The sequence below is a fragment of the Miniopterus schreibersii genome, assembly GCF_964146895.1.
Source record: "Miniopterus schreibersii genome assembly, chromosome: 8".
NCBI lineage: Eukaryota > Metazoa > Chordata > Mammalia > Chiroptera > Miniopteridae > Miniopterus > Miniopterus schreibersii.
Genome location: NC_138109.1, coordinates 64,486,370 through 64,513,723, shown reverse-complemented (window position 1 = coordinate 64,513,723; position 27,354 = coordinate 64,486,370). Strand labels below are relative to the sequence as shown.

At 42.3% G+C, this 27,354-nt stretch overlaps 1 protein-coding gene across 2 annotated transcripts in view; it reads right to left on the bottom strand.

Annotated features, from left to right (window-relative positions):
• Positions 1 to 27,354, bottom strand: part of MBOAT1 (membrane bound glycerophospholipid O-acyltransferase 1) — an 80,697-nt gene that overhangs the window by 26,950 nt on the left and 26,393 nt on the right. For both annotated transcript variants that reach the window (XM_081145182.1, XM_081145183.1), the window contains exons 2-4: positions 16,843 to 16,988; positions 15,305 to 15,382; positions 10,440 to 10,535 (exon numbers count right to left, since the gene is read on the bottom strand). In XM_081145182.1, coding sequence (XP_081001308.1) covers positions 10,440 to 10,535; positions 15,305 to 15,382; positions 16,843 to 16,988 — 320 coding nt within the window. The remainder of the gene's footprint in view (positions 1 to 10,439; positions 10,536 to 15,304; positions 15,383 to 16,842; positions 16,989 to 27,354) is intronic.

Below are 27,354 nucleotides of genomic sequence, written 5' to 3'. Positions count from 1 at the left end.
AAAGGAAGAGGGAGGGAGAAACACCGATGAGAGAAAACCATCAATCTGCTGCCTCCTGCAAGCCCCCTCCTGGGGATCAAAGCCCCTAACCCGGGCATGTGCCCTGACCAGGAATCAAACCAGCAACCTCCTGGTGCACAGGACAATGCTCAATCCATTGAGCCACACCGGCCAGGCAAGGCTGCAATTTTTTTAACACACCTTAGTTTAGTACTTGTAGTAACTTTATTTTTGCCCAACAAGACAAGATAAAATCCCACTGCTCTAACTACCATACTTTCTTTCAAACCTTCTTGGTTTATCCTGGTTTCCTGATCTTCTATGGCTTCTTAATGAATTTGCTGTCTCTGATCCCTATGGGCTGATGCCTCATTTACATGGAACGCCGAGGCTTAGATCAACGTCCGATGGCAGCGTCCTTGGAATGACCCTGGAATGCCACACAGCCTCTGTGCCCTGAGCTCGGGCCACGCCCAGGTGTGCAGAAGGACGGAATGGACACAAGTGTGACGTACGTCAACTGCACTTAGCCAGTTCTCTCTGAGTCCATTTTCCTCTTTAATTCCTCTCATTCCAATTCCCATTTTCCATCTTTTTAACATAATAAGCATATAATATTTTAAACTATCAATACAAACTAACAAGATAAAGCATTTTCAAGAAAGTACCAACAAATATACTTTGAAATCTTAACACCTACACCCAACCTTATATCTTATTTGCAAAAGCCCAGTGGCCAATGGCCATCGCTTGAAACAAGCTTCTGAAAGTTGTGAATGGGGCTGAGAAGAGAGAGTCCGACTGCGGAAGGGAAGGGCACCTGTGCCCGGCGCCGGGGTGGGCGAGGTGTGGCAAACAAGGAGCCACTGAGGCGGTCATTCGAAGGCAGCAAGATGCACTCACAGTGACACTGATGTGACTATGCTCTTTTAGATTGAAAAAAATAAGTGCTCTTCCAGAACACTGAGGTTTGGGTCCCAGAAATAAAGGCTACATGAGTGCTTTCTCTAAGATCAAGTTGGTCATTTATAGACCATTATAACTCTGGAGGTCACTACTTGATATTCAGCAAGGCCTCTGACCCCGTGTTTAACCAATGCTGAGAGCTGTTTTTCTTGAAAGGGATTCACTTTCAGCATCACGTTCAAGGCAGTTTCAAATGTGACTTTCAAAGCAGTACAGTTTTCTTTCCAAAACCTTTTTGTCTTTTTCCCCCCTGCAAGATTGAAAGTCCTAGGAATCATTAATAGGACCTAAGCTCCCAGTCTTCTTGCACAAATCCTAGTACAAAAATCTTTAAAATTTAAGGCACACTCTCTGTTGACTATGCAAGTTGCAAACCAAGTAAGTTCCTAAATTTGATTTAATTCATTAAAGTATATATATTTTTTTTAAGGGCCTAAAAAATAAACACATCAACAAAGACATAAAATGTCTCAAGGAATTAGCCTACTTTGTCTCTATAGCAATACAGCATTTATTTTCTACTATCTGGGTACAATTTAATGTATTCCATAATCAGACACATGTTCAGCAAGGCATTTGGTAGTCTAATATTCACATACATAGTGGCCATGAGAATGCATCTCTGGTCGCAAAACTGACTGGCTCTAGCTGTGCCCTCTGGTTCTGCCACCTTGTCTGTGTGAAGCCCACAACTCCAGTCCCAGGCAGGCCCCTCCCTACAAGGTGTGATACTCCTCTATCCTGGGAAATTTTAGCTCAAGGACTTCCCATTGAACTTGCCAAAACTGTCTTAGAACAACAGCACTGCAGCCCAAGACCTCTTTTCCTTCTGTACCCCTCTCATCTCAGGTCAGACATGCCTTTCCATCTGATGGCTCTCCCAGTCATTCAGTGGCCTCCCCATTTTCCCTCCCAGGCATTTCACCCAACAGAGCTCATACTTCTGTTCCTATCTTGGCATCTGCTTCTCAGAGAACCCAGACTAATGCTGAATATCTAGATCAATGTCAATAAATAACAACTATTCACTATGAAATCTGCACCACTGGGTCTATGTAAAAACCATTTTGATGTCCTTGTTCAGAAAAAAAATGGCCCTTTTGGGGGGCGGGGGGAGCAGCAGCTCTGGATCAAATATTGTTACACATCATCTGGACAATACTTTCCACAATATACTGCTTCTGTTTTAAACATCTGAAGAAGTTTCTAGCAACTTAAATAAAAAAACAACTTGCACATGTGATCACTGATAAATAACAGACTGATGACTTCTGAAAAAACAGATCTAAAAATCCTCAAACTAAAACCTGTTCACTAAAAGAAATGAATTTAGAATCCTCCTACATTCTTACTTCTCCACGGGTGTAAGGAAGAGCACCATATGCTCTGCTCAGAGAAAGTCCTCTCTCAACACATTTTCATTGATCAATTTATTTAAACTTATGAGTAGATGAGATGCCAAACTTTGACTGCACCAGTTACTGAGATTGGAGAGTCAAATTCGTGAAGTGACTAAAATAAAATTCAAATACCATCCGCGATGCATTCCAATCAAAACATAGCATAATCTAAGCCATGTTTGTTGGTCTGTGGCTGGAACTCATGCTTTCCTCTTTTTTTTTTGCAAAAATGCAAAATCCAGCATCCACGAGCATCTACTACAAACACAGGAAGGACATAAAAAGACCCCTTGATGCAGCCAAAGAACAAGACAATGAGGCCTTAGAACTGGAGCTGCACTCAGATTTTCCACCCCCTGAAGAGATGCCCTGCGCCCTTGGGTTTGTACACACCCGTCAGCCATGAACCAGGCACCAGGCACTTGAATCCATGGGAACCATCTCACCAATCTGAAATCAAGGTTTGAGTGCAGCATGGTTGAGGTAGGGCCACTTCTTTTTTGTCCCATGAATTCTTTTCACGATTAACAAAGAAAAGCCAAAGAACACCATTTTTTTTCTTCCTGAACTGAAGATTAGTTGAATTTGGATAAGGAAATATAGAAGAAAATGAAAAGAAAACAGGCAGTTGGAGATGTGTTTAGAGTAAAAATAAAGACAGAACAATGCATCCACCTCTCCCTCCCCTTCCCCACACACAAAATCAATGCCTCCTGATACAGGTTTTAGGCAATTTATTAGAAGTGGTACCCACTCATCTATTTCCATTTCCCATATCAACTCCCAATAAAAAATAACCTGTCTTTAAAACCTTAAATAAAACTCAGTTTTGAACAATAGTCCAATAAAACCTACCTGTCTTACCTTAATCTTTGAACCTAAAGTGGTTAAGTTCTCTGTCCTGGTAAAGCTAGGATGGAGCAATGAGATAAAATAGTCATCAAAAGAGCCAACCAGTACACACCCCTGGCTGGCCAACATCAAGCCAGATCTGACATTCAAGGATCTTATCTTCCCCAACAGGTCATTTTAGATGCAAAATTAAGACTACAGATACCATACGACCCAGCAATCCTCCTCCTGGGTATTTACCCAAAAAACCTGAAAACATTTATTCACAAAGATACAGGCACCTCTATGGTCACTGTAGCATTATTCACAGTGGCCAAGACCTGGAGACAACCCAAGTGTCCTGCGATAGAGGACTGGGTAAAGATGTGGTGCAGGTACACAATGGAACCCTACTCAGCCATAAGAAAGAATGAAATACTGCCATTTGCAACGATGTGGATGGACCCTGAGAATATTATGCTAAGTGCAATTAAGTCCGTTAGAAAATAGCTAAGAACCATATGATCTCACTCATATGTGGGATATAAAGTTGAAGCTCATAGACACAGATGACAGAGTTCGTCACCCTGTTTCCCTCGGAAGAAACTCGATTTGCACCCTTCTGTGAACAACAAACAAGAATCAGCTCACTATCCCAAATTTCAAAGGAACCAAGTACCAGCTTTATCACAAGCAATTGTTGAGCTTCCCCCGAAGAACAGTAAATGTTCTAGTTAGTTTATATTTGCATTACTTCTTTGTTTATAGTACAAATCCACATGTAATATTTACATACTAAGAAAGAAAGGAGTCAGGCAAGCAAGAAGTTTGGCACAGTGGGAGAACACAAGGACGGGAAACTTCCAATCAGGGGCAACCTAGGCCGGGACTGCCAGTGGGCACAACAACCAGAGGTGCCAAGACACAATGGAAACTGTGCAACCCACAGCCTGGGCCCAGCAGCTGAAGGGCAGAGGAGGCTCAGGCAGGACCCCCTCATCTCCCTGCTGGTCCTGCCCTGCCTGTACCCCCTGCTCCCCGGATTACTTACTAAAAAGGCTGTTAATGACATTACAGCTTTAGTGGAATGCTCCCAAATGCCTTTCAACTGTGCCAACGTTGTGGAAGAAAACAGGGGACTCCAGGAGTCACAGCAAAGAACGTACACAGCTCCATCGGGCTTCCTAGGGCTGCACCTGAAGGTAGCGGGAACTCCTCTGGACTCAGTTCAGAGTTCACAGTATCTGTTTAGAACCGTCCAGTGCCAATCCGAACAGAATGGGCTTACACCTTTTCCATTCATCTTTTCAAAGATTTCATCTCTATACTTTGGCACTCAACAACAACAAAATCACCAGTTCTCCATTTTAACAGGAACCCACTAAATAAACTTCGTATAACCTAGGAACTCATGTCTTCCAAATTAAATTCCAGGTGACTGTGCTAATTATTGAAAAGCTGGCAGCAGCCTGATGGAGAAACATGAAATAATCAAATACTGAAATCTCTTTGCAAATAATCTTTTTTCCATTACAGAGAACACAATTATTTGCACATACTGGGGCTGGTCAGGTAGAGTGATCAAGATGTCAAAACAGAAGAAAACATTTCCCATGGAACAATAGGGCAAATGACTTCCACCACCAGGAGTGCAGGCAAGTGACACCACTGTTTTGGGTTACAAGAAACATAATAGGGTAATGGGAAACACAAATGGCTATTGTTCTACTTCTGTGGGCTATAGTTCATCATGATATGTATACATAATATGCCTGCAAATAAATTTAAATAACACTTAGGGTGTCTCATTATTATAATCATAAAAGAATTAAACAATTATTAAAATAGCCAATAAAGCACCCCCCCACACACAGAATCACTGTCTTAGCATTTTGATCATTTCCTTCCACCGCCTTTTTTCTATGCATGTCCACATTCATAAAAATGACATCTTAACACATGCATTTGTTTTGTGGTTTTTATCTTCCATTATCCTGTGAGCATTTTCCAGTATCACTAAATACTCTTTGAGGACATCATTTCCACTGGATGCATTTTAGTTCCATCACTTAATCATTCACCTCTTGTGGACCATTTAGGACACTTCCAACTTTTCAGTATTACTGACGACAGCTGAACGTGCTTATGAATAAGTCCGATTTCCTTAAGGTAATTCAATTCCTGGGAATTTATCCTATTATAGGATATGAACTTTTTAAAAATTCTTGCTTGAAATTCATGGCTAAATCGCCTATTCAAAAGAGTTGTGCCAGTTTATACTCCCACGAGAAGTGTATAAGAGTTCTCCTTTCATAATGTTTTCAAAAACACATGGGCAACTCACATTGCCAGCATGGTGGAAGAGCAATTGTCTGCCTGAATCTGCCCTGCCCTGCAAAGAAAAGGGATTCTTGTTGCTGCTTTCCTCAGAAGAAAACCCTTCTGTGAGCAACAAAGAAGAATCAGTTCACAATCACAAACTTAAAAGGAATCAAGCACCAGCCTTATTACAGCCATTGTTGAGCTTCCCGCAGAAGAACAGTAAATGCTCTGGCATCTTTAACAGCCCACATTCACCGAGAAAGCACGAGGACATTCACTGCTACCCGTATTGACATAAACTGGATTAGCAGGGCTAAGAAAAGTGTACCTTGTGTGCTATCCTCACCATTAACATCAGTCTGGCCCATGAAAACCTGATTACTTTCAGAATGATAACATTTCAAGCACCAGAATAATCTAAAGTACAGCAAGTTTATGTGTTCCTCAAAATTAAAAACATATATTGTTTGACACAAACACTAATCGAATCCAATCCCATTCGATTCATGTCTGTGCTCTTACTCTGCAGGTGTAATAAAGTACGCGAAGCACTTAGGTGTGTACGTGTGATCAAGAGAGAGCAGCTGCCACATCGGGCCGCTTTAAAGAGCCAGGTTCAACTTCAGAGCACTCCTTTACTCCTCACAGAACCCTAAGATTTTTAAACAGAAATGACACTGTTAAATTCCACCGTGAAGGAACACTTGTGGTTGCCTGCGTGCTCACAATGAGAACAAACTGGTGAAGGATCTAACCGACAAGCTGCGATTTAAAGCATCTTGCCCATTCAGGTTGCTCTGCACCACCCCCTTTATGTTAACTGACGTTATCCAAAAGGATGGATCTATGTCAGTGAGGCACTGTGCACATATGGTGGTAGGGAAAGAAAATGCTGCTTAATAATGCCCTATAATCTAAAAAGGGGGGGAAGGGGCGTCTGTAATACTTTCAACAGTAAAGATAAATTTTTAAAAAATTAAAATTAAAAAAATTTTTTAAATAAAAAAATTTAAAAAGACATACCATCAAGAACTGGATAGTATGGCCGCTCAGTAATTACAGAACTAAACTGCACGCAGTTTACAGGTGGAAGACATTCTTTGGTACCCTTTTCCTAACAACAGTCCTTCCTAGTTCAAACGTTCTACAGTTTTGTGGGTGATGCAGAGATTTCTCAGTACAAGGAGCAAACACGACGTGAGGAAACGTATCACGGCCCCGCGACTGGAAGGCAGTGACAGGAACTGGTCCCCATCCTTCCCTGCCGTCAGGCCCCAAACCCACAACGTGTCACAAACACATCAGTGTTTTCCACGAATGCCCTCTGTTTTTCCTTTTGGTAACTTCCCACAATTCTGATTAGACTAAAATGATGTAACAATCATTCAAGAGTTTGTGGTTTTATGAATAAAACCAGTGGAGGCGTCAGTGTGACAAGAGCAGGGAGAGGTGTGGACAGGAGCAGGGCTCTCACCTGCGGGATCAGGAGGAAGGGACCGCGGTTAGCTCACCTGACATTGTGTGTGCCATCACAAAGCAATGTGTATCCGTTTCCTAGAGCTGCCGTAACAGATTACTGCAGACTGGGGGGGGTTAAAACCAGAAACCTTGTCTGGAGTCTGGAAGCTGCAAGTCCGATATCAAGGCACTGGCAGAATCGGTTCCTTCTGGAGGCTGTGAGGGAGAATCTGTCCCGTGCTTCTCCCTAGCTCCTGCTGGCTGACAGCAGTCCCTGGAGCTCCTGGCTTGTTGCTGCCTCACTTTTAGCTCTGCCTCCATCTCACATGGCCTTCTTCCCCCAGTGTGTCTGTTTCTGCATCTCTCATGGACTGCTTACAGAGACGCCAGTCATAATGAATTCAGGGCCCCCCTTAATCCTCTGGGTCATCTTAACTAGTTACATCTGCAAAGATTCTGTTTCCAAATAGGGACATATTCTGAGGTTCTGGTTAGACACGAATTTGGGGAACACTGATCAGCCCAGTACACAATGACATGCTGACATCAACTCCTATACAAACTTGAACTAGATCACCCTACGTTCACTCCAGGCTCGCTGACTCCTGTCTCATAAGTGTGCCTGCCATATAGGGGGCTCTCCATCAGTGTCTGCTGACTGATGAACAAATGAACCTTTCGATGCAGGACCAAAGTCTCTCCCCGGAGTGTATACCTGCTCAATGACAGCATCTCTCTCTTACATAAACCCCACCTACTGGACCATTTCCTCTAACATGGACTGAGAAGGTGAAAGAAAGTAAAGATGCTTGCAAAGCAATCCAAGTACAGGACCCTTAATTTTTATAATCCTTCCCTACATCCGTGCAGCGTGTTCACCCACATTTAATTCAATAGCTATTATATATTCAACTTGCTTTGGTGACTTTCCAAAGGACCTAGCTTAGATTTAGAGAAACCATGTTCTCTCCTTTCATATATAATCCGCTTACACATAAGTACAAACCGCAATAAACTAGTTTTAGAATAAACACAGATGACACTAGATAAACGTACAAATCAACTGATGAAAGCAGAAGAGCCTGTGACTGCCAGCTACAAGCACTCCAGGCACCGGGGTCGCGATGGGTATGATTTACAGGCAATGGACAGCACCAGCCACTGAAAGCCAGGTGCAAGGTCCAAAATGCAGTGAGTGCCTGGCGGAGGAAGGGGAGGAAGGGGAGGGGGGGTGAAAGCGGGCAGCCATCAGGGAAAGCTTTGTAAAACAGTGATCTTTGAACTGGGTTTTGGAGAAAGAAGTAAAAGTTTTCCACATAGACGAGGGTGATAAATATCCTTCTCATCAGCGGAATGAGCAAGGCAGAGGCACCGAGTCATGGACTAACCCAGCGAGCGTGCAGACTGTACACTTCTCAGCACTGCTGCTGTCTGCAGTGCACAACGGCAAATGGAGATGGCAAGAGATGAGGCCCGTCCAGCTCATCACCTGCTTGGTATTCTAGAACCTCACTGGTTGGTTATAAAGAACACAGACTGGAGAAGGGACAGGGTGGAAGAAGAGAGCGCCAGCTGGGGAAACTGCAGACACGTGGGGGCCCAGTGTGGTGGCAGTGGGCATGCACAGCAGTGGATGGAGCCTAGGGACAGCCAGGCTGCTGACCTGATAGGACCTGGTGACACAGGGATGTGGGTGGTAAGGGTCAGGGAGGTGGCTTTCTGGGACCTCCTCAGGCACCGGTCTCACATTTCTGTGCTCCTGCAGAGCTATTTCCTCTCCTGCCTGGCTGTCTCCAAGCCCTGGCACTGTGCCTAGCATACTGGGAACTCAAAAACAGCTGCAGAAAGGAATGAATGAATATACACTTTGTGCCTTAGAAAGAAAACATGATGTAGATGAGAAACAGGTAATAATCTACTTTGGGCTAAAGTCAAAGTTTTTTATTCAATACCCCAACCAAATGGCTAGAGGGACTATTTAACTGAGGCTTCTGGAAAAAGGACTGACAAATACTAGAGTATTTAACTCATTCATTTACTGAACACCTAGTAAGAGCCAGGAAACTCTTCTAAGTATTGCAGGGTGGGGGCATGGTTCTGGGGTGAAACCAAAAAACTGAAGTTTGTTCATTAAACACTAGGGATTGTGATCACCATTTAAAATTACTTTTAATGCTATAACTTCCCAGCTATGTTATCTTCCTTGTTCCCAGATTTTCCGTATTTTGCTAGCAATACACATCATTAAAAAATAAAGAAGTCTGCAAACGTGTTTCAGAAAAATTGATAAATTGCTCCATAAACTGGGGGAAAGGAGACAGCTCAAAGAGAAATAGGTAAAATCCAGAGGCCTGAGGGTAAGAAGAGCTGGTACACAAAACACGAGGTCTGAGACCACACCACGGTCATGGAAACGTCCATGCAACCATCTGTGTCCCAAAGCAACACCCTGTCGCCTTCCTAAGCTTCTTCATGATGGGGTGAGTTAGATGCACAATTTGCAAAGTTCACAGAAATGAGCTGGGAGTTGTAACCCCCTTATTTCACTCCCTGTTCTCCAATCATTGATCAAATGAAATGCAGCTCAACCTGAGGGGAGAACTCGGGTTCCCTCCGACCTCAGACTGCCTTTGGGGAACAGAACAGAACTCCTACAGAAGTAATGCGGATAGCACACGATGCACTGTGAGGAATCATTGGGCTTTAGTGTGGGTTCCTCAAGATCCTTGAAAAGTTGGTTACTGAACAAACATCATTGGGGCATAAAATTTTCATTGATCCACCCACGGTCCTCCCAGGTGACCAATTAGGAAAAGGGTGGCCCGCCAGGTAAAGGCCTAGTGACAGACAACATTTTGACAGCTAGTACGGAGACCCCCGCTGCACCGGGCATTACCTTTCTAGTTGCTGCAAGTCTGCTTGATCTGATGGGGAGAGGCCGGGCAGCCAGGGGGCACCCAAGAGGGTAGGGTAGCAGCTATTTATCAGCTAGTATGGAAGAATTTCTGTATTAGTAACTAAGAGAGAGAACACCAATGCTGCATTAAGGGCCTTACAATAGGGGTCCACAAACTTTTACTGTAAAGAGCAAGACAGCAAGTATCGTAGGCTTTGTGGGTCATACGGTTTCCGTCACAACCACTCAACTCTACTATGGTCGTGTAAAAGCAGCCAGAGACAGTATATAAACAAGTAGGGGCCTGGTTGTGTTCCAACGTGATTACAAAGCCAGGTGGAGGGACAGGTGCTGCCCATGGGCCATCGTCACAACCCCTGCCTTACAACACAGCCGAGCTCACGGTCCCACACAGCAATCAAGTCTTCACTCTCAACCTCATTAGCCCGTCTTACCAACTGACCTAACTAGGTGCCCATGATTCTGATGCGCACGCTTGATCTTTACAGACCCCAAGAGACTGAGTCAAAGCCAGCAGACTGCCCCCAACAAATTAAGATACTGACCCAGAAAAATCCGTAGTGAGAATTCCATAGTGGAAGATGTATATTCTGCTGATGTGGCATATCGTCAGGTATCCCATTGCTACAAAAAAGGAGTATCTGAAACCAAAAAACACATGGGATCAGGCTATTATGCACTGCAATAATGCACTCAATCAATTTTCTTTTCTTCCTCTCCCTCACCACCACCCCACCCCACCCCCACTTGCAATGTCACGAAGTTCTGTCTGGTCGATCTACATCCCAGTCCACCTTCCTGCCCACCGCTCTGAGCCCTTCATCTTTCCCCACCTGGACCACCACAGTTCTCAGCTTTGGCAGCATAATGGACTCACCTGAGGAACTATTACAAACCACAGATGTCTGGGCCAGGTATTCAGGTTTAATCAGTACAGCATGCATGTAGCAGGTGTAATTCCAATATGCGGCCAGAGCTGGGAACCACTCACCTGTACAGTCTTGCCCTCAGATTCTCCTCTTCACAAACCATCACATTTCCACAATAATCTTTGCCAAAAAAAATCATCACCATGTGCCGATCACTCTCTCCATGAAACACTTTGTTCTCCTGGCTTCAATTCTCCTTGTTTTCTTCCCACCTCTTTGGTTAATTCTTGCTCAGCATGTCTTCTTCCACCTACTCCGTAGGTGTTAACATTCCTAGTGTTCTGCCCAGGACCCTCCCTGCCCATGCCTGAGACTTCGATTATCATTTATTCCACGTCACCAGCCCATAGTATAAACCAGCAATACGCTCACATACACACCTGTCACTCAGAACATTCATCGACCTGTGATTATAAAGATACGTGATAATCTGATTAACTACTGTCTCCCTTGCTAGACTGAAAGCTCCAGGAAGGCAAGGATGATCCTGTGTGTGTTGTTCACTCCCACCATCCATTCCAACTACACTGGACCAACTGCTCACTTCCACAATTACATCCTGCGTTTGCAGGCCAGATATCTTTCTGCAAGCTCCTTCCTCTGCCTCCAACTCCCTTCTCCATCCTAGGGTCTACCTTGGAACTGTCCAATTATCAGATAAGGCTCAGCTCCAAAGTCACCTGGCTTGGTCTTGCTCCATCCATCCATGCCGCCCCCACTCCCAGCACAATTCATTGCTCCACTGCCTGTATTTCTCTAGTGCTACATACTAACATATATAATTACAGTATTAAAACTGTAAGTATCCATTTCCCCAACTCACTGTGACCTTGAACATCCCAAGCCTTGACCGGACACATAGGAGGGGTTAACTGACTGTTAGTTGAAATGAACTGAAATGAATACATTTCAGTTCGTTTCAACCAGAAGATGGTGAACAAAGCAAACAGCTAAGAAAAAAGCAACTCCCGCAAGAGCCGAAGCAGAGGTTGAATGGAGTTCAGCCGTTTTGCCTCAGCACATGTTACCTTTCTCCGGCCAGTTCATGAGGGTCAAGAAAGGAGCACAGAGCAGATTCAAAAGACAGATTCTTCCAGGGCTCTTTCAAAGGCAGCCAGGCCTGCTGCTTCCTTTCCCCTCCACAGGAGCTAGACCCATACCTTCCCCTGCCCCTCACCCAGGGAGAAAAGCAAGTTCAATTCAATTGTTATAATAAGGCCCACCCATCAAGGATGGTCCCAAGTGCTGCATCCCAGTACAACAAGGCAATGCATTCACGCCTTGGACAGACCTGAAAAGTCTAAGGAGCCCAGAAGTGGTAGAGGGAGCATGTATTCTGGAAACAGACCATCGTGGGTTCAAATGTCAGCACTGGTGAAACCAATCTGTGGTGTGAGATCGGGACGATGGTTATTTCAGGAAGGAGGGCTGTGGTAGAGACTGGGGCACGCATGAAGGTAATACTCCCCTTTCTGAGTAGGTGGTGGGTATGTGAGTATATTCACTGTGTGAAAATTCATCAAACTGTACACCTGTCTACCTCTCTGAGATTTCATTTTCTTGTATCAGGAACAAAAAAATCTATATCCTATTGAGTTTTCCTAGAAAGAATATATTTGCAATAATGGTAAATAGTAAATATATTAACATTAAATGATACACTAAATAAGAGTTTTATTAAAAATAATAAAACTATATATACACACACACATATATTAATGTTTTTATTGATATGAGAGAAAGAAAGGGAGTGGGAGAGAGAGAAACATTGATGAGAATCATCCCTCAGCTGCCTCCTGCACGCCTCCTACTGGGGATCAAGCCTGGGTATGTGCCCTGACAAGGAATCAAACTGGGAACCTCTCGGTGTACAGGAAAATGCTCAACCAACTGAGCCACACTGGCCAAGGCAAAGCAAATATATTTAAAAGAGCTTGTCCTGGCACTTGGCACAAAACAGGTACTCCAAAATTGGCAACTGCGTCACCCAGTTCTTACCCAAGGCCTCTGTCCTAGGAGATATAAACTATATTCTGCCCTAGTTGGTTCGTACATGGTAAATTAATGCCTGTGGCTTCTGCCCAACATAGCCACTTGCAAGGAAACAGCTGGTACCCCAAGACTCTCTATAAACCCTGAATGACAATGGTCAGTCCAGAAATGGGTTAGTTCCACAAGGCAGCAAATACTAACCTTTCCCTCCTCTTCAAGCCATGTGACAGAGCCCTTAAAACCGGCTCAGTGACAAGAAGAGAACAAATCACAGAGACTCCTGAAATCCTGGCCCTGAAGAGAACTGAAGTTCAAACTACCACAAACGCCCCATCTGATGGTGGGAAATCTGATGAACAGAGAGGCTGTGTCACTTGTCTGACCTCACACAGCTAGGAAGAGCCAGGTTTCCTGACTCGGGTCTTCTGTGCTTTCCTCATCGATAGGAAACAACTTCCCTCCACTGGGAAATGAACCACTCCCTGCTTCTGCAGCACTGGCAACCGCACAAGAAAGAAACAGGGGAAAAACTTGTTCTGGCATCCTTTCTTTTTGGTCTTGTGACACGGCCCTCTGCTACCACAATATTATTGCCTCTCTGTAAACCATTCAGTTCGCCAAGGCTGGAGTGTTCCATCCCTGGCCAGAAACTAACACAGAGATCAGGGGGCCTGGCACAGAGTAAGCGTGTATATAAGTTCTTCACCCTCTGAGCAATGGACCACACCCCATTGGCATCCTCCACGTGTGGGCAGAGCTGAGACATAACAGTTTGTAAGGAAATGTCCTATAGAGATGCAACAACAATTTTACTAATCATTTCACTGTTTCCAAAAATCAAGTTTAGGCAAAATCAGCCATTTTCACCCCTACTTAAAAAAAAAAAAAAAAATTTTGTCATAATATAAAGTATTTCCAGCCCTAGCAGGTTTGGCTGAGCGGTTATAGCGCTGGCCCAGTCTGAAGGGTCCCGGGTTCAATTCAGGTCAAGGGCACATACCTTGGTTGCAGGCTTGATACCCAGTCCTGTTTCTCTCTCTCTCTCTCCTTTCCCCCCTTTCTCTGAAAAGCAATGGAAGAAATATCCTCGGGTGAGGATTCAATAAATAATTGAATAAATAAGCATTTCCAAAACCTGTTCTTTCCATATTAGAAATAAGGGTTTCCTATTTCCCCTCTGAGTAGATGACACGCTCCCCTTCAAGGGGATGAGACGATTAGAAAAGAGATGACTAGGATTCGAATTTTCAGAGCTCATCTGGATACTAAGTTGAATGACTATCAAATTTAAAAGCATGAAAAAAATATTCTCCTCATTGATGTTTCTGTCTCTCTCCCCCTGTCCTTTCCTCTCTCTGAAATCAATAAGGATATATTTTTAAAAAAAGAAAGAAAAAAAAAGAAAAAAGAAAAAAATATTCTCCCTTGAAAACCAGAAATTTATTTGACGTAATTACAAGATTGCACACTGAAAAGTTAAATTTCAATGACTCTAAGAAGGAAAACTATTGTGCCAACAGTCTTATTAATCAAAGAGCTTTCCAAAGCATCTGCTTTTTCAGGGACACCATCAGAAAACAAGTCTTACTTGTCATTCATTCCATAAATATTTATTGAGGCTTTACTTGTGCCAGGTATTGTTCTGGCCTCCGAGGATACAACAGTAAGAGAGAAAGGTCTTTGTTTTCTCAGAGTTTACATTCCAGTGTTAACAACGGGCAGACCAGAATACCGGGGTTTCAGAAAGACCATGAGAAACAGAGACAGTGCGGTGGAACAGACACCCCGGCTGTCTTACCTGATGACCTAGGCATGCAGCCTTCCAGGTAGAATGAAATTACTTCTGTACTTTGAAACCAAAATATCATAATAAAAATATTTCTTCCTTAACAGTTTCTGTGTACATACTTAAAGTATACAAAGTGCCAACATACATACACACCCAGAAAACCATGGCCAAATTCAAGATAACAAACATGCATACCCATCACCCCCAAGTTTCTTCCTGCCTTTTTGGGATCCGTGTCACATCCCCCTGCACCAACCCACCCCTGGGAGCCTCTGATCTGACTTCTGTCGCCACAGATTAGTTTGCCTTTTCAGGAGTAGAATTTGTGTAGCTTCCTTCACTCGGCATATTTATTTGAGAGTCATCCATGTCATTGTGCGGATCAACCATTCATTCCTTTTTTATTGCTGAGTGGCATTCCGTGGTGAGAGCATTTGGGTTATTTCCAGTTTGGGGCTATCACAAACAGAGCTGCCTAATTCTGATATACTGTCTTTCACCTGAGAACCAATTTGCACCCCACCTTTTTCGTAAAACTTTCTCTGAAGGCTCCCAACATTTAGGGCTCCCCACCCCTCCTTCTGAAATCCCAGAGAACCAAGGGTATGCCACATGTGACATATGGGAAAGGTACCCTTTCCCCTGGAAATCAAAGACCATGAATAACCTCACCTCACACTGTTCGTTCCCAGGGTCTTACCTGTGAATATTGGATACGCTTGCAGTGACCATGATTCCATAGCACATTAACACCAGCATAAACAGATGTGCAGAGTACCTTTAAGACATAGGGGGAAGGAAAAGCATTGAATGTGTTTCATATTAACATACCTATTGGCTACCAATACTGCTACTCCACCTCCACCCCACCAAAAGGCAAAAGACCAGTTAACTCATGTTTAAGAGAAAATAAATCAAGTATTTTTGTTCTATGGAATTAAGAACTTTATCTTGAAATGACAGTAGGAAGTCATGGCACAATCTGCCAGTGGCAGCACTAGTGATGTCAGGAATCATAAATGGAATATTTATACTTTTTTAATTTTTAGATATTTTTGTATTGGTTTTTTTTTTTTTCTTTTTAGAGAGAGAAGGGAGAGGGAGAGAAACACTGATGCGAGAGTAAAACATCGATTAGCTGCCTCCTGCACGCCCCCTACAGGGGATTGAGCCCAAAACCTTGGCAAGTGCCCTGACTGGGAATCTGACTAGGAATCCAACTGGCAACCCTTCAATCCTTCAGTGCTTGGATAACACCCAGCCAACGGAGCCACACAGGCCAGGGTTTATACTTTTTTCATATACACAAGTGAGAGACTGGAAGAGAGTTCTTTCTTTCTTGGTAACTTTTATTATTTTATTTTAAAGTACCAGGACCAAAACTGAGGTGACTTCTACCTGTCTTGTTGGCTAATTCAAAATACTCATCAATCTTTCTTAAATTTTTGTTGAAAAAGGAAGAGCAGCATTCTAGTGCCCTGAACAAGTTCACAAATTTCCCTAAGTTGTACTAGAAATGCTGGTTCCTAAAGCTTCTTCCCCAAGATGTGCCACTCCCAAGGCATTTATCAAGCTTGTCTAGTAGAGAAAAGTCTAATCTATGTGCTTTCTTTGTTCAAGAATGACTCCTAGGTCTGGCTGGTGTGGCTCAGTTGGTTGGGCATCATCCTGTGCACCAAGAGGCCACGGGTTCAATTCCCGGTCAGGGCACATGCCTGAGTTGTGGGCTCAAACCCCAGTAGGGGTCCTGCAGAAGGCAGCTGATCAATGGTTCTCTCTCTCCTCTCCCTTCCTCTCTCTCTAAACTAAATAAAAACATATTAAAAAGAAAACAGAATGACTCCCATTCCCTAAGACTAGCACTAAAACAATTGTTTTACTCTAAGTGCAGGACTAACACAAATATCTCCAGCAGTAACGCAAGAAAAACGCCTATGTCTACAATATTTAGGAATGGTTCCTCATCAGGAAAATTAAACCATATAAAAACCCATTTACATGACCCAGGGGAGATCAGTGCAAGTGTAACTTTAAGAAAAATTCACCAAATTGACTTTCAACGGATAGTCAAATTTATTGATTCCAGGTTCTTACAGTAAATTTCTGCAACATCCCCATTATTTTGAGTAAATACACACAAACATACACATTTCTTTCCTTAGAGACTGGGAAATGCCAAGAATATTGCCACAAAACACCCAAATGATAAATATTAGGATTTATGAGGCTCATACTCACCAGCCAAAACAAAAGATGACAAAGTAGATGCCAAAAATGGTGGCAAATGTGTGCCGGGCCAACGGACTGGTTTTACCAGGACTTAAGTAGATGCGAAACCAGAAAGCAGCAAACAAAGCAAGGAGCTGGCAGGCCACGAAATTCACCTGTAAGAAAAAAAGAAAGACAAAACCTTTACTGTTTGGCCTGAGTGAGAATGTTCTTGACAGTTTTCAGATTTCCACGTGGGGTGCATCTCAGACTTGGACTTGGACTTCTTCCGAGGCACAGTGTTCGTTTGGAGGAGCGAGAGACTGGGGAGCGCCGGGCCCTCCCCACTGTATAAAGTGAACAGCCCAATACGGGCAGACCTCGTTTTATTGCGCTTCACTGTATTATGTCTCACAAGTGTTGCATTTTTTTTTTTACAAACTGAAGGCAAAACCCTCCACCAGCAAGAAGATTCCAACTCGCTTTATTGCCATAATGCTTTATTATGATGGTCGGAACAGAATCTGAAATATCTGCGAGGCATGCCTGTAGTTTCTCTTCCAGTTCTTTAAGTCTAGCCAAGGTTGCTATTCCCCCCCCCCCCCCCCCAACACACAGTAGGAGGCTTGTGCATGTAAAGGCTGTAGCTGACTGTGATGGCTGTTTGCTGGGTCTCTACCCACCACCCCCAGCACTATCCTAAGATCAGAAATTCTTTCAGAGATGCAAATGAGTCAAATCAAAGCGGCTTCCCTCATCTGGTTTCCAGGAAATCAACTGTTCTTCAAAATAATCATCCCCTGTTTTATGACTCTAATGTTTCTCATTTTAAAGTAACACCAAAGAAGCTAGAGCAGTGCTCGAATTCAAGGTGTGACACTAAAGATCCAAAAAGAAACTGCCCTGCATTAAACTTTCAATGTCAACGCTGTCCAATTTGGCACCGGATTTCCTTAGAGAAACCTCAGTGATCTAACTCTCAAAAATATTTTTCCTAAAAGAAAATATAAAATAATTTCCTGACACTCACAGGAAAGATTAGCTGATTTAACACAAAATCAAAATATATATTAAGTGGTTTAATGGTTAATGAAAACTGGAAATGCAGTTTAATCTTTTCAGAGTATTCAGAATGAAAACTTCAGTATCACTTTGCTTTTAGAGGGTACCTAATTGAAATGGATCAGGGATATAACTATCTGAATAGACCCTCAACTTCGGCCTCAGCAGTTTTTCACACTACAGAAAGCTATGGCTACAAAATTCATGAGGGCTGGGCTCGGAGGTAGCACTATAGGTAGCAGACATCACCTCCACCGGAGATCATTCTGGTTTCCCAATAAAAAATAAGAATACTTTGGACCCCTTCTAATTCATAGAAAATAATACTTTCAGATAATTGTTTTGTTTTTAAAAATTGGCTGTGCTGAGTCCCGTCCCGTCGTCGTCCCCCCCCCCCCCCGTTTGGAGCTCATTCTTTGTCAGTATTTCCAAAAATGTATTTCCTCTACTGCTTACCCTCACTTTATACCCTGAAAGGCACAGGAGTTGAGCTGTGATCCTATCCTGCATAATTTTGGTCATATCTTTTTATATAGCCTAAATGCACAACCAACCACACACACACACACACACACACACACACACACAAATAGAAAGAAAAATAACCATCTTAGCAAGTTTCAAAATATAAAGGAATTGGGAACTGGAAAGTCAAAGGTATGGTCACCTGTAGGTCCATCAATCACACATTCTTCCATTCTCTCAGGGCAGGGTCCGGCCTGCAGCGGAACATAGTTACTAAGGAGAGAACCAAAGGAAAATATGCTCCATTCCTTTTGGTTGGCATTACTGAGCATCCCTGAACCTGCGGACAGAGCAGTGGTTCTCCCGAGTAACAATTGTATGGCCAAAGAGAGTGAAAACATACCACGTTGCTCTTAAGTAAGCCCTTCACATTTAAAAGGAACATGTGCAAAGTCTTTACTTTTCTACTGATCCACTCCCTCCAAAGCATCAAAGCAAGCTGTACTCTCATCTGTGATCTCCAACAGTATGCGCTCCACAATCCAAGTATTGTGTGGGCCCTTCTGCATAAGGAAACAGCAGAGCACAGCTGTTCTGATCCGACTGTAAACACCAGCAAGACTGACATAACTCAGATTCAGCAAGAGCTCAATTTCCACAGCTCTTGCAAGATTTCAAAGTAACTGCAAGGAAATAAAACACATGCCCAAGGATTAGGAAGCACAGATTGGTAGTTACTGAATAGTCAACGGGATGTCAAGCAGAGCATAGGGAATAGTCAATAATATTGTAAGAACTATGTGTGGTGCCAGGTGGGTACCTGAAATATTGGGGGGGGTGTCATTCTGTAAATTATATAGCTGTCTGATCACTATGTTGTACACCTGAAACTAATAAAATAATATTGAATTTGACTGTAATTAAAAAATAAAAATTTTAAAATAAAGACCTATTCTACTCCAAAAATCAAAAGTAAACAAGGATTTGACTTCTTATGTCACCAAAGTGCAATCAAACTGTTCTGCAGTTTTCAAATATAAGTCCTAAATCTTTCTGCTCTAGTGGGCTGCGGAAAGACATTTTTTGGGGATTTCTGTTCTATGACCTTCATATTCTTCCAACAAAAAATAAACTTTGCCAAGAGCGAAAAACATTGCCTTCCTCCTAATGAAGAAATACAAGCAGTCTATTTTTAACAAATAGCAAATATTAACAGTCCGAAATGATTTCCTCTACTGCAGTGATTTACCAGTGGCTCACCACTGAGGCGCAGGCAACTGTCCAGGCCTGGAATGCTTTCCTCAGCAACACTGCCTTATATGCATCAAGACAAAACCCATCTAATTAAACAATTCCTTATTTAAAGGCAAGCCATTCCTTCTCCACCAATAGCACTCTTCTGCACTGCCCCCACAAATAAATGTGGCCGGGAGGAGTACAAAAAATGCTATTCCTTTCTGTGCCATGGAACAAAAGTAGCTTTTGTTTGTACCATACTCTTTAGCTACTTTGCACATTCAAAGAGAGCCTTGTTATACTTTCATTCCAAACTCCTTGGAATGTCAGCAAGAAATGCTTTAAATCTGTAATGAGCCCATTTTTTCCAAGTGGTAGACAAGCAAATATTATTTAAGATTGATAATCAATGTGTGTAATTTATAACCAAACTTCTAATTATTTCATATCATAACAATAACTGCATTTACTGAGTGATTATCATGTGTCAGGCACAGTGATGAAACTTACATAAATGATTCAATTTAAACTTTACAACAACTTTATGAAGTAGCTTACGCCCTCCTTTTACCTATTAGGGAAATTAAGACAACACAGTTAAGAACAGAAAGCAAAAAAAAAAAAAAAAAAAAAAAAGAATAAGAAACAAAAACTCATAGATAACAGAAACAATATGGTGGTTACCAGAAGGAAATGGGGGTGGGGTGGTAATAAAAGGTAAGGGGGTCAAATATATGATGACAGAAGATCTATCTGACTTTGGGTGGTGGGCACACAATGCAATATACAGATAATGTATCATAGAATTGTACACTTGAAGCCTATATAATTTTATTAACCAATGTCACCCCAATAAATTTAATAAAAAATTATTTTAATATATACAGGTAAGTACAGTGGCTGAATTCATAAAGCTAGCCAGCTGGGGTTTAAAACCTGGACTGAGTTCTCATTCATTATATTGTAACGCTTCCCCTCAGCTCCCAACACTCTCCCCAGAAATACTATCATTCAGGGAGAATTTAGCAGCTGCCTGTATTAATTTGCTCAAGTTGCCATAACAAAGTACCACAGACTGGGGGGCTTAAACAACAGAGGCTCATTCTCTCACAGATCTGAAGGCTACAGGTCTGAATTCAAGGTGCCAGCAGGGTTGGTTTCTTTTGAGGCCTCTTTCCTCGGCTGTAGACGGTTTTCCCTCTGTGCATGTCTGTGTCCAAATTTCCTTTTTATAAGGACACCAGCCATACTGGATTAGGGCCCACCCTAATGACCTCATTTTAACTTAATTAGCTCTTTAAAGAGACTATATCCAAACAGTCACATTCTGAGGTACTAAGGGTTAGAACTTCAAAATATTAATTTGGGGGCAATACAATTCAGCCCGTAACACTGGCCAATAAAAATCCACTACTCAAACGCATGGAATAAAACACTCCTCATTTCCATGTTCCTACAGATGGAAGGAAGGCGAGCCCCAAATCAAAGGCTGTGAGGAAAGCTGAGTCTTAACATAAAGTGGGGCCTCCTGCTTGCCCACCACAAACAGCTCCTGAGAGGGTCTTCCCAGCTTCCGTCCCTGCCTCCCTGCTCCAACCTATGTCAAAAGCTCCTTGCTGAGAAAGGAGCTGAGAAAGCTCTGCTTCCCTGCTGAGAAAGTTCATGATCCCTTAGCCTCTGTTTCAAACACACACGTTTTAAGTAATAACAATCAGCATTTATTGAACACGTACATTTATTAAGCTCAACAAATGTTGGCCCTTTTTCTAAATGCTTCACCTCTATTATCTCATTTAATCTTCGCAACATCCTCAATGTCCTACTGAGGGAACTAGGAGACAGAGTGAATGGCCCTGAAACACTCGGGGATAGGTATGCAGCACCACCAGTTACACTGAGATGCTGAGTCATGCCTGCGACCGCCTCTCAGGATCTCGGTCTTGTACAGGGAGAGACCGAATGAAACTGCTGGGCTCGCAGGTCTTTAGAGCTCTTCTCTGAGGCTTGCACAAACTTTCTCTCGAGAGTTTGACAACTCACATAACAAGCCTTCTTCCACCAGTCATCCAGTCCCTCTGGAATGAGATAATGCCTCTCAATTCTGAGAAAAGAATCCTACATGCTTGGCCTGAGCTTAAATTGTACAGGAAGATGTGTGGCTTACTTTATTCCATAAATATCATGTCATGTATTAGTTATGATTTAGAGTTAAAACCCTTTAACAACGGACTTCAATGGAAATAATGGAGAAAATATTTATGCTGTCTCTTTAGCCACAACCAAAAAAAAAAATCTTGAAATATGACATCTTTTGAGGATCTGCCTCCAGGTTGCCTCCCATCCCATAAGTCACATCCTTATAATCCTTGTTGCAGTAGGCAGGTAAGACTGAACGGAATTCAGGACTATTTAAGGAGTCCTGAAAAACCCTGTCCATAAGCATCCTGTCACCACCTCCTATGGAGATAAAATGTCCCATTAATTCCATTACTAGCCAGTTAAAAATGTTTAATAATAACAATAGCAGCTAGAATTTAGGGTATTAACTTACATCCCAGGCACTGCTCTAAGACCTATTGCCTATATAACTCCTTTAATTTTCACAACTATTTGAGGCTATTGGAGGCATTCATTTTGTAAATGAGTAAATGAAGTCACATAAAGGTTAAGAAATTTTCCCCAAAATCACACACCTAGTAAGTGGAAATACTGGAATTTAAACTCAGGGAGTCTGAGGTTCTAGAGTCCATCTGCTTAGCCACTAAGTAATGATTCATTCAATTCAACCTTCTCAGGTAATTCCAACATCTCATTTTTAATTACAAGGAAAGTGGAGCCCAGAGACTGTCTATGATTCAGCCTGGGTCACACAGCCCCTGAGCGCCAGAGTTGGGAATAGAACTAAGGTGTCTTGATTCTGGTCCATCCAGCACACCTTCCCAGATTTCCCCACCCACCTTGGGTGTGGGATGGAAGTAAAACGGGGTGCAGAGGGTCAGACAGGCCCATCTGGAAATAAGGTCTGTCTGGGTGAGGAACCCTGGCTGCCAAAGGGAGAGGACACGCTGCTGTAGGAAACATCACTGAGCAAGGACGTGCAATGTTTGGGGGGGACTTTATACCAGGGCCTGGGTATGTCAAATTGTACACACAGTGGAGATCACAACCAGCAGCAAGTGTGCGTGTGTGTAGGTGTATGTGTGTAAAATTTTTCATGTGACCCAAGTCCACCAGCTAGGCCTGTAGCCACTTTCTCTTACTCTGGTTCCATAGTGAGGAGTAACCTCAGCTAAGAGCCTCCCACCACTTACGAGGTTATGTGGGATAATGTAATCATCTCCTCCACAGACTCTAACAGGCATCAATGGACTATGAAAGTACTTTGTAAACAATAGAGCTCCACAAGTACAGCAGAACCTTGGATAGCATCATTTTGTCCAAGTCATTTCATGATAATGTTGGAACTTAACTCTTATTTATATGTATTAGTCTATGATAAAATTGGTTTTGTTACATTCAATTTTGCTTAAACTCACAGAACCTATCAAAGACGTTAAGTGAGGTTGTACTGTATATTAGGTTAGCTACAAACTGTCAGGTCGGCTACTCAGCTGCCACAAAGACCATGCAATGCAGTGTTGCCCACTAGTTAGCTACAGCATAGGACCTCTAAGACAATGAACGCTGAAATCAACCAGGGAGCTATAAAAAATTAAAAATACAAAGCACTGATCCTAGGGCTCCACTCTGATTTGGGGGAAATGGGTTAGGAGGAAGACCAGGCATCGTGTTTTTTTTTTCAAGGTGCCTGAGTGATTCTAACATGCAGCCATGGCTGAGATCACAGCTCCAACATCTCATACTGCTAACTGGGAGGAAAAAGGCAGTTTGGTAAGTATATTTTAGAATAAAGATTTTGAATCAAGCATAAAATAGACAAGAGAATCATACAATATTAGCAATTATCTGGTCCAAGCCCGTCATTTTGTGGGTAAGGAAAATGGGTCCATAGAGGGAAGTCATAGGGAGCCTGGCCGGAGTTCCCAACTCTACAGACGGATCCACTTTCATCTTATCAATGAACGGATTCAAGGATTTCTGCCCATAGTGACCTATGATGTCTTTACTGACTGATACTTTTTTGATATACATTGATATGCTGGCTGACACACTGCATTCTATCTCCTTACCATGCACTCCCTCACACCTGCTTTGTGAACTCAGAAGAGCTATGAAAAAGGTTTAGCACACTGCATCCCTAACTGCTCACAGAATGTTAAAAAATAAATAGGGAAACCAATTAACTCATATAGAACAGGAAAAAGTCACACAAGCTCATCAAACTATTATCCTATATTCCCAGGACTGAGTGAAACATATTAAAACAGCTTCAGATCCTTCTGGCATCTAGTAAAACTATACCTAAGTGGAGTCCATCAAAAAAGCCACAGAAAGCCCTGGGTAGGTCAGTTGGTTAGAGCATCATCCAGATACACCTAGGTTGCAGGTTCGATCCCCAGTCAGGGCACATACAACAATGAACCAATGAATGCATAAATAAGTGGAATAACATATTGATGTTTCTCTCTCTCAAATCAATAAATAAATAATTAAAATTAAATTAAAAACTTTTTAAAAAGCCACAGAGTTTTTTTATCTCATTTCTTTTTATTACAAAATTAATAAATGCTCATTTTAACAAATTGAACAATACCAAGAGATGCAGTGAAAGAAAGGACACAGTGCCCCATCCCCAACCTTCTAAATGCACTACCCACCATTCTTAGCAAAAAAACCCAAAAAATGTTCTAATACTTTTTTCCATGTTTATAAAAACATGCCCATTGGTATTCATTTCTCCTTTTGTTTAATATAATCAGGGTATAAAAATTACTCTGTAACTTGATTTTCCCCTTAACAAAATATCATAGACATCTTTTCATGCTTATTCATACTTAGCTACTTTACACTTTTAAAGCTGCACGATATTCCATAATATGAGAGGAAGATACTCTCCACTCCTTAGATTTCCATAAGTGTAAAATAATTTCCATTCCATTCCCCAGGAGGAAAAATATAAAAGTAGAATTCCTACCAAATGCACAATGAATCCTATAGAGCTAAAGACCTGTCCTAAATGTAAAAATACAATTAGCCCATCTTCTTCCCCAAATGAGATTTGAGTTTATGACTGTGCTTTAAAAAGGCCACATTTATTACTCTAACAGTTTTAAAATTTAAATCTCATTTATTTTAAAATTCTTAAGCAAATGCATTGGAAATTATAGAATTAATCAAGAAGTAAAGCCCGACCAGCATGGAGCATAACTCAATCACACTAGTGCCATCTTTCTTATAAAAAAATAACCACCCGTGCGCATGTGCACGCACTGCATTTGCTTGTTCCACATCACTAAGGAGGCAGGGAACATAAATATCATCTGTGTTTTCCCAGTGGGTAAAACAGAGAGGTTAAATAAGGTTATTTAACAAGAGAGAGGGAAACAGACTCCCAAGTCACCTCTTTCCCCAACAACCTATGGTGCCTCCTAAACAAAAAACCTGACTTGAGCTATTTTTCATGGTGGACTTAAGTAAAAACTTTATAGCTCCAGAGAAAGTGCCCTCCATAGACAAACACACTTTTCTATCACCAATACTACTACTATTTAAGATGTGACTATGAGTGAGATCTTTGGGGACAATGGAAAATGCAGAACCAGGGCTACATTTTCTTACGCAATACCCCAGGGTGAAACCAATGATCTCATAGTGTGTTACGGAATTCTCAAAAGTCTCAAAACAGAATTAATTTTAATTTAGTTTAAGTTAAGAATAAAATGCAGCACCATTTAGCTTTTATAAAACAGAGATGCTGTGGAGCCAGATGGGATACACACGAATGTCACAGCTCCAGGAGTGGGGAAACCTGAGGCCTGGTGGCCTGGTACAACCTTGGACCATCAAAATAGGAATATATATGACTCTTCCTGGTCCCTAGGAGCTAAGCTACTTTTCAGCTCTTATTATGTAATCACCTTCTCTAAAATATGTGTTTATTATAAAAAAAGGGAAACTCCAATGTGCATCCTTGATTAATAAAAACCTTAGCCTGCTCCAGAGCAAAGTAGACAACAGTTTTCAAAGGCAGAAAACAAGCTAGCAAGTATAAGTTAAAAATTTTTCAAGTAACTCTAGCCAATTTGGCTTAGTGGTTAGAGTCAGCCCATGGTCGGTGCGTGAGCAGGAGGCAACCAATCGATAGATGTCTCTCTCTCTCTCCTCCTTCCCCTCCCTGAAAGGCAATGGAAAAAATATCCTCAGGTGAGGATTAAAAAATAATTTTTTTCAAGTAATAAGCAAGCTTTTCTTTGGTGTTTATTAATTCTCCCACCTATGGAGTCATAGGAGAAAGGGAAGGGGGCAGGATTTGTTCTGTAAACATTTAACTCCAAAGAATGCCTAAAATTATACTCCATTTCTTAACCTCGCCTTTGTGCCATAAGCCACGACATATCCCTAACAGCCCACAGCAACTGCTTTGACCCTGTCACCAACTGGCTCCTTGTTTGCAGAAGCCAATGAACCGTATCCATAGTTCTCGCCTGCCATGAGCTCTTGGCAACATTTGACACTGTGCACCATTCTCCACATTTTCTTCTTGACTTCCTGACGCCACATTCTGGTTGTCTTTACCTTTCTGATCACTCCTCGCCCCTCTCCTTTGACAGCTACTCCCCTGCACAACCCTGTTAAAATGATGCCCTTCTGGGGGCCATCCCAGGCCAACTTCTCTTCTCACGTTATATACTAAGGGATCCCTCTTACTCCTCCAAATACCAGCTGATGGCTTCCAAATCGTTTTCTCCAGCCCAAATGTCCCTTCTGAATTACCAGGCATACACCCCAGGCTTACTGGAATTCTCATTTGTATAAACCACAGACAAAATTTCATTACATCCATAACCGAGCTCATCAGCTTTCCCTTCACCTGTCCCTCTCTTTAAGTGTGAGGCCCTTCAACAACCCAATTGTTGAGGCCTGAAACCAGAACTGCACCTCTCTCTCACACCCACCTAACTAGAATCAATCCCAATTAATTCTACCTCCTTTGCTTCCCTCTCTGCATCTACCCACTATTCATTTCACCTGGACAATTTTAACAGCCATTTAACTAACCCCCCTGCCTCTGAGGTTGCCCAATCCTCTCCTTCCCTTTCCTCTCAGTCCTTCTGATCTCAATTCAGAAGTCACCTCCTCCGGGAAGCCTTTCCTTCTGCTGCTCCCACAGCATCCTCAGTCTCTGCAATCACAGCACTTCTCGCACTATTGTAATGATCTCATTACCTATCGAACAGTTTTAAGAAAGCAGAGGCCATGTCTATCCTTGCTATATAGTTGGTTTTCAATATTGGGATGAATGAATGACTAATGAGTGAATGAATGGATGGTATGTTCAAGATCAAGGGTATGTTCAAGATGCCTAAGATAAAGCAAAGGCAGGGCAGAGATGAGGTAACAGAGGGCACCGAAGACCATGCTTACTCTTTACTCCATAAAAACTACAGCTCAGGCCTTTGCTGTGCATTCGGAAAGTGTTTACTGAAAGGCAGATGTGTAACAAAGGACTGTTTTGATTTCATCAAAAGTGTTTTTCTTTGAGTTGCAAGTGTCACTTCTTTTCATTATCAAAGTTGTTTCATATCTACCTTGTCAGGTGTGTCAAGCAAGGGCTGATGGGTCTCGGTGTCCCATCCATGACCCCGACTATCCTGCGCA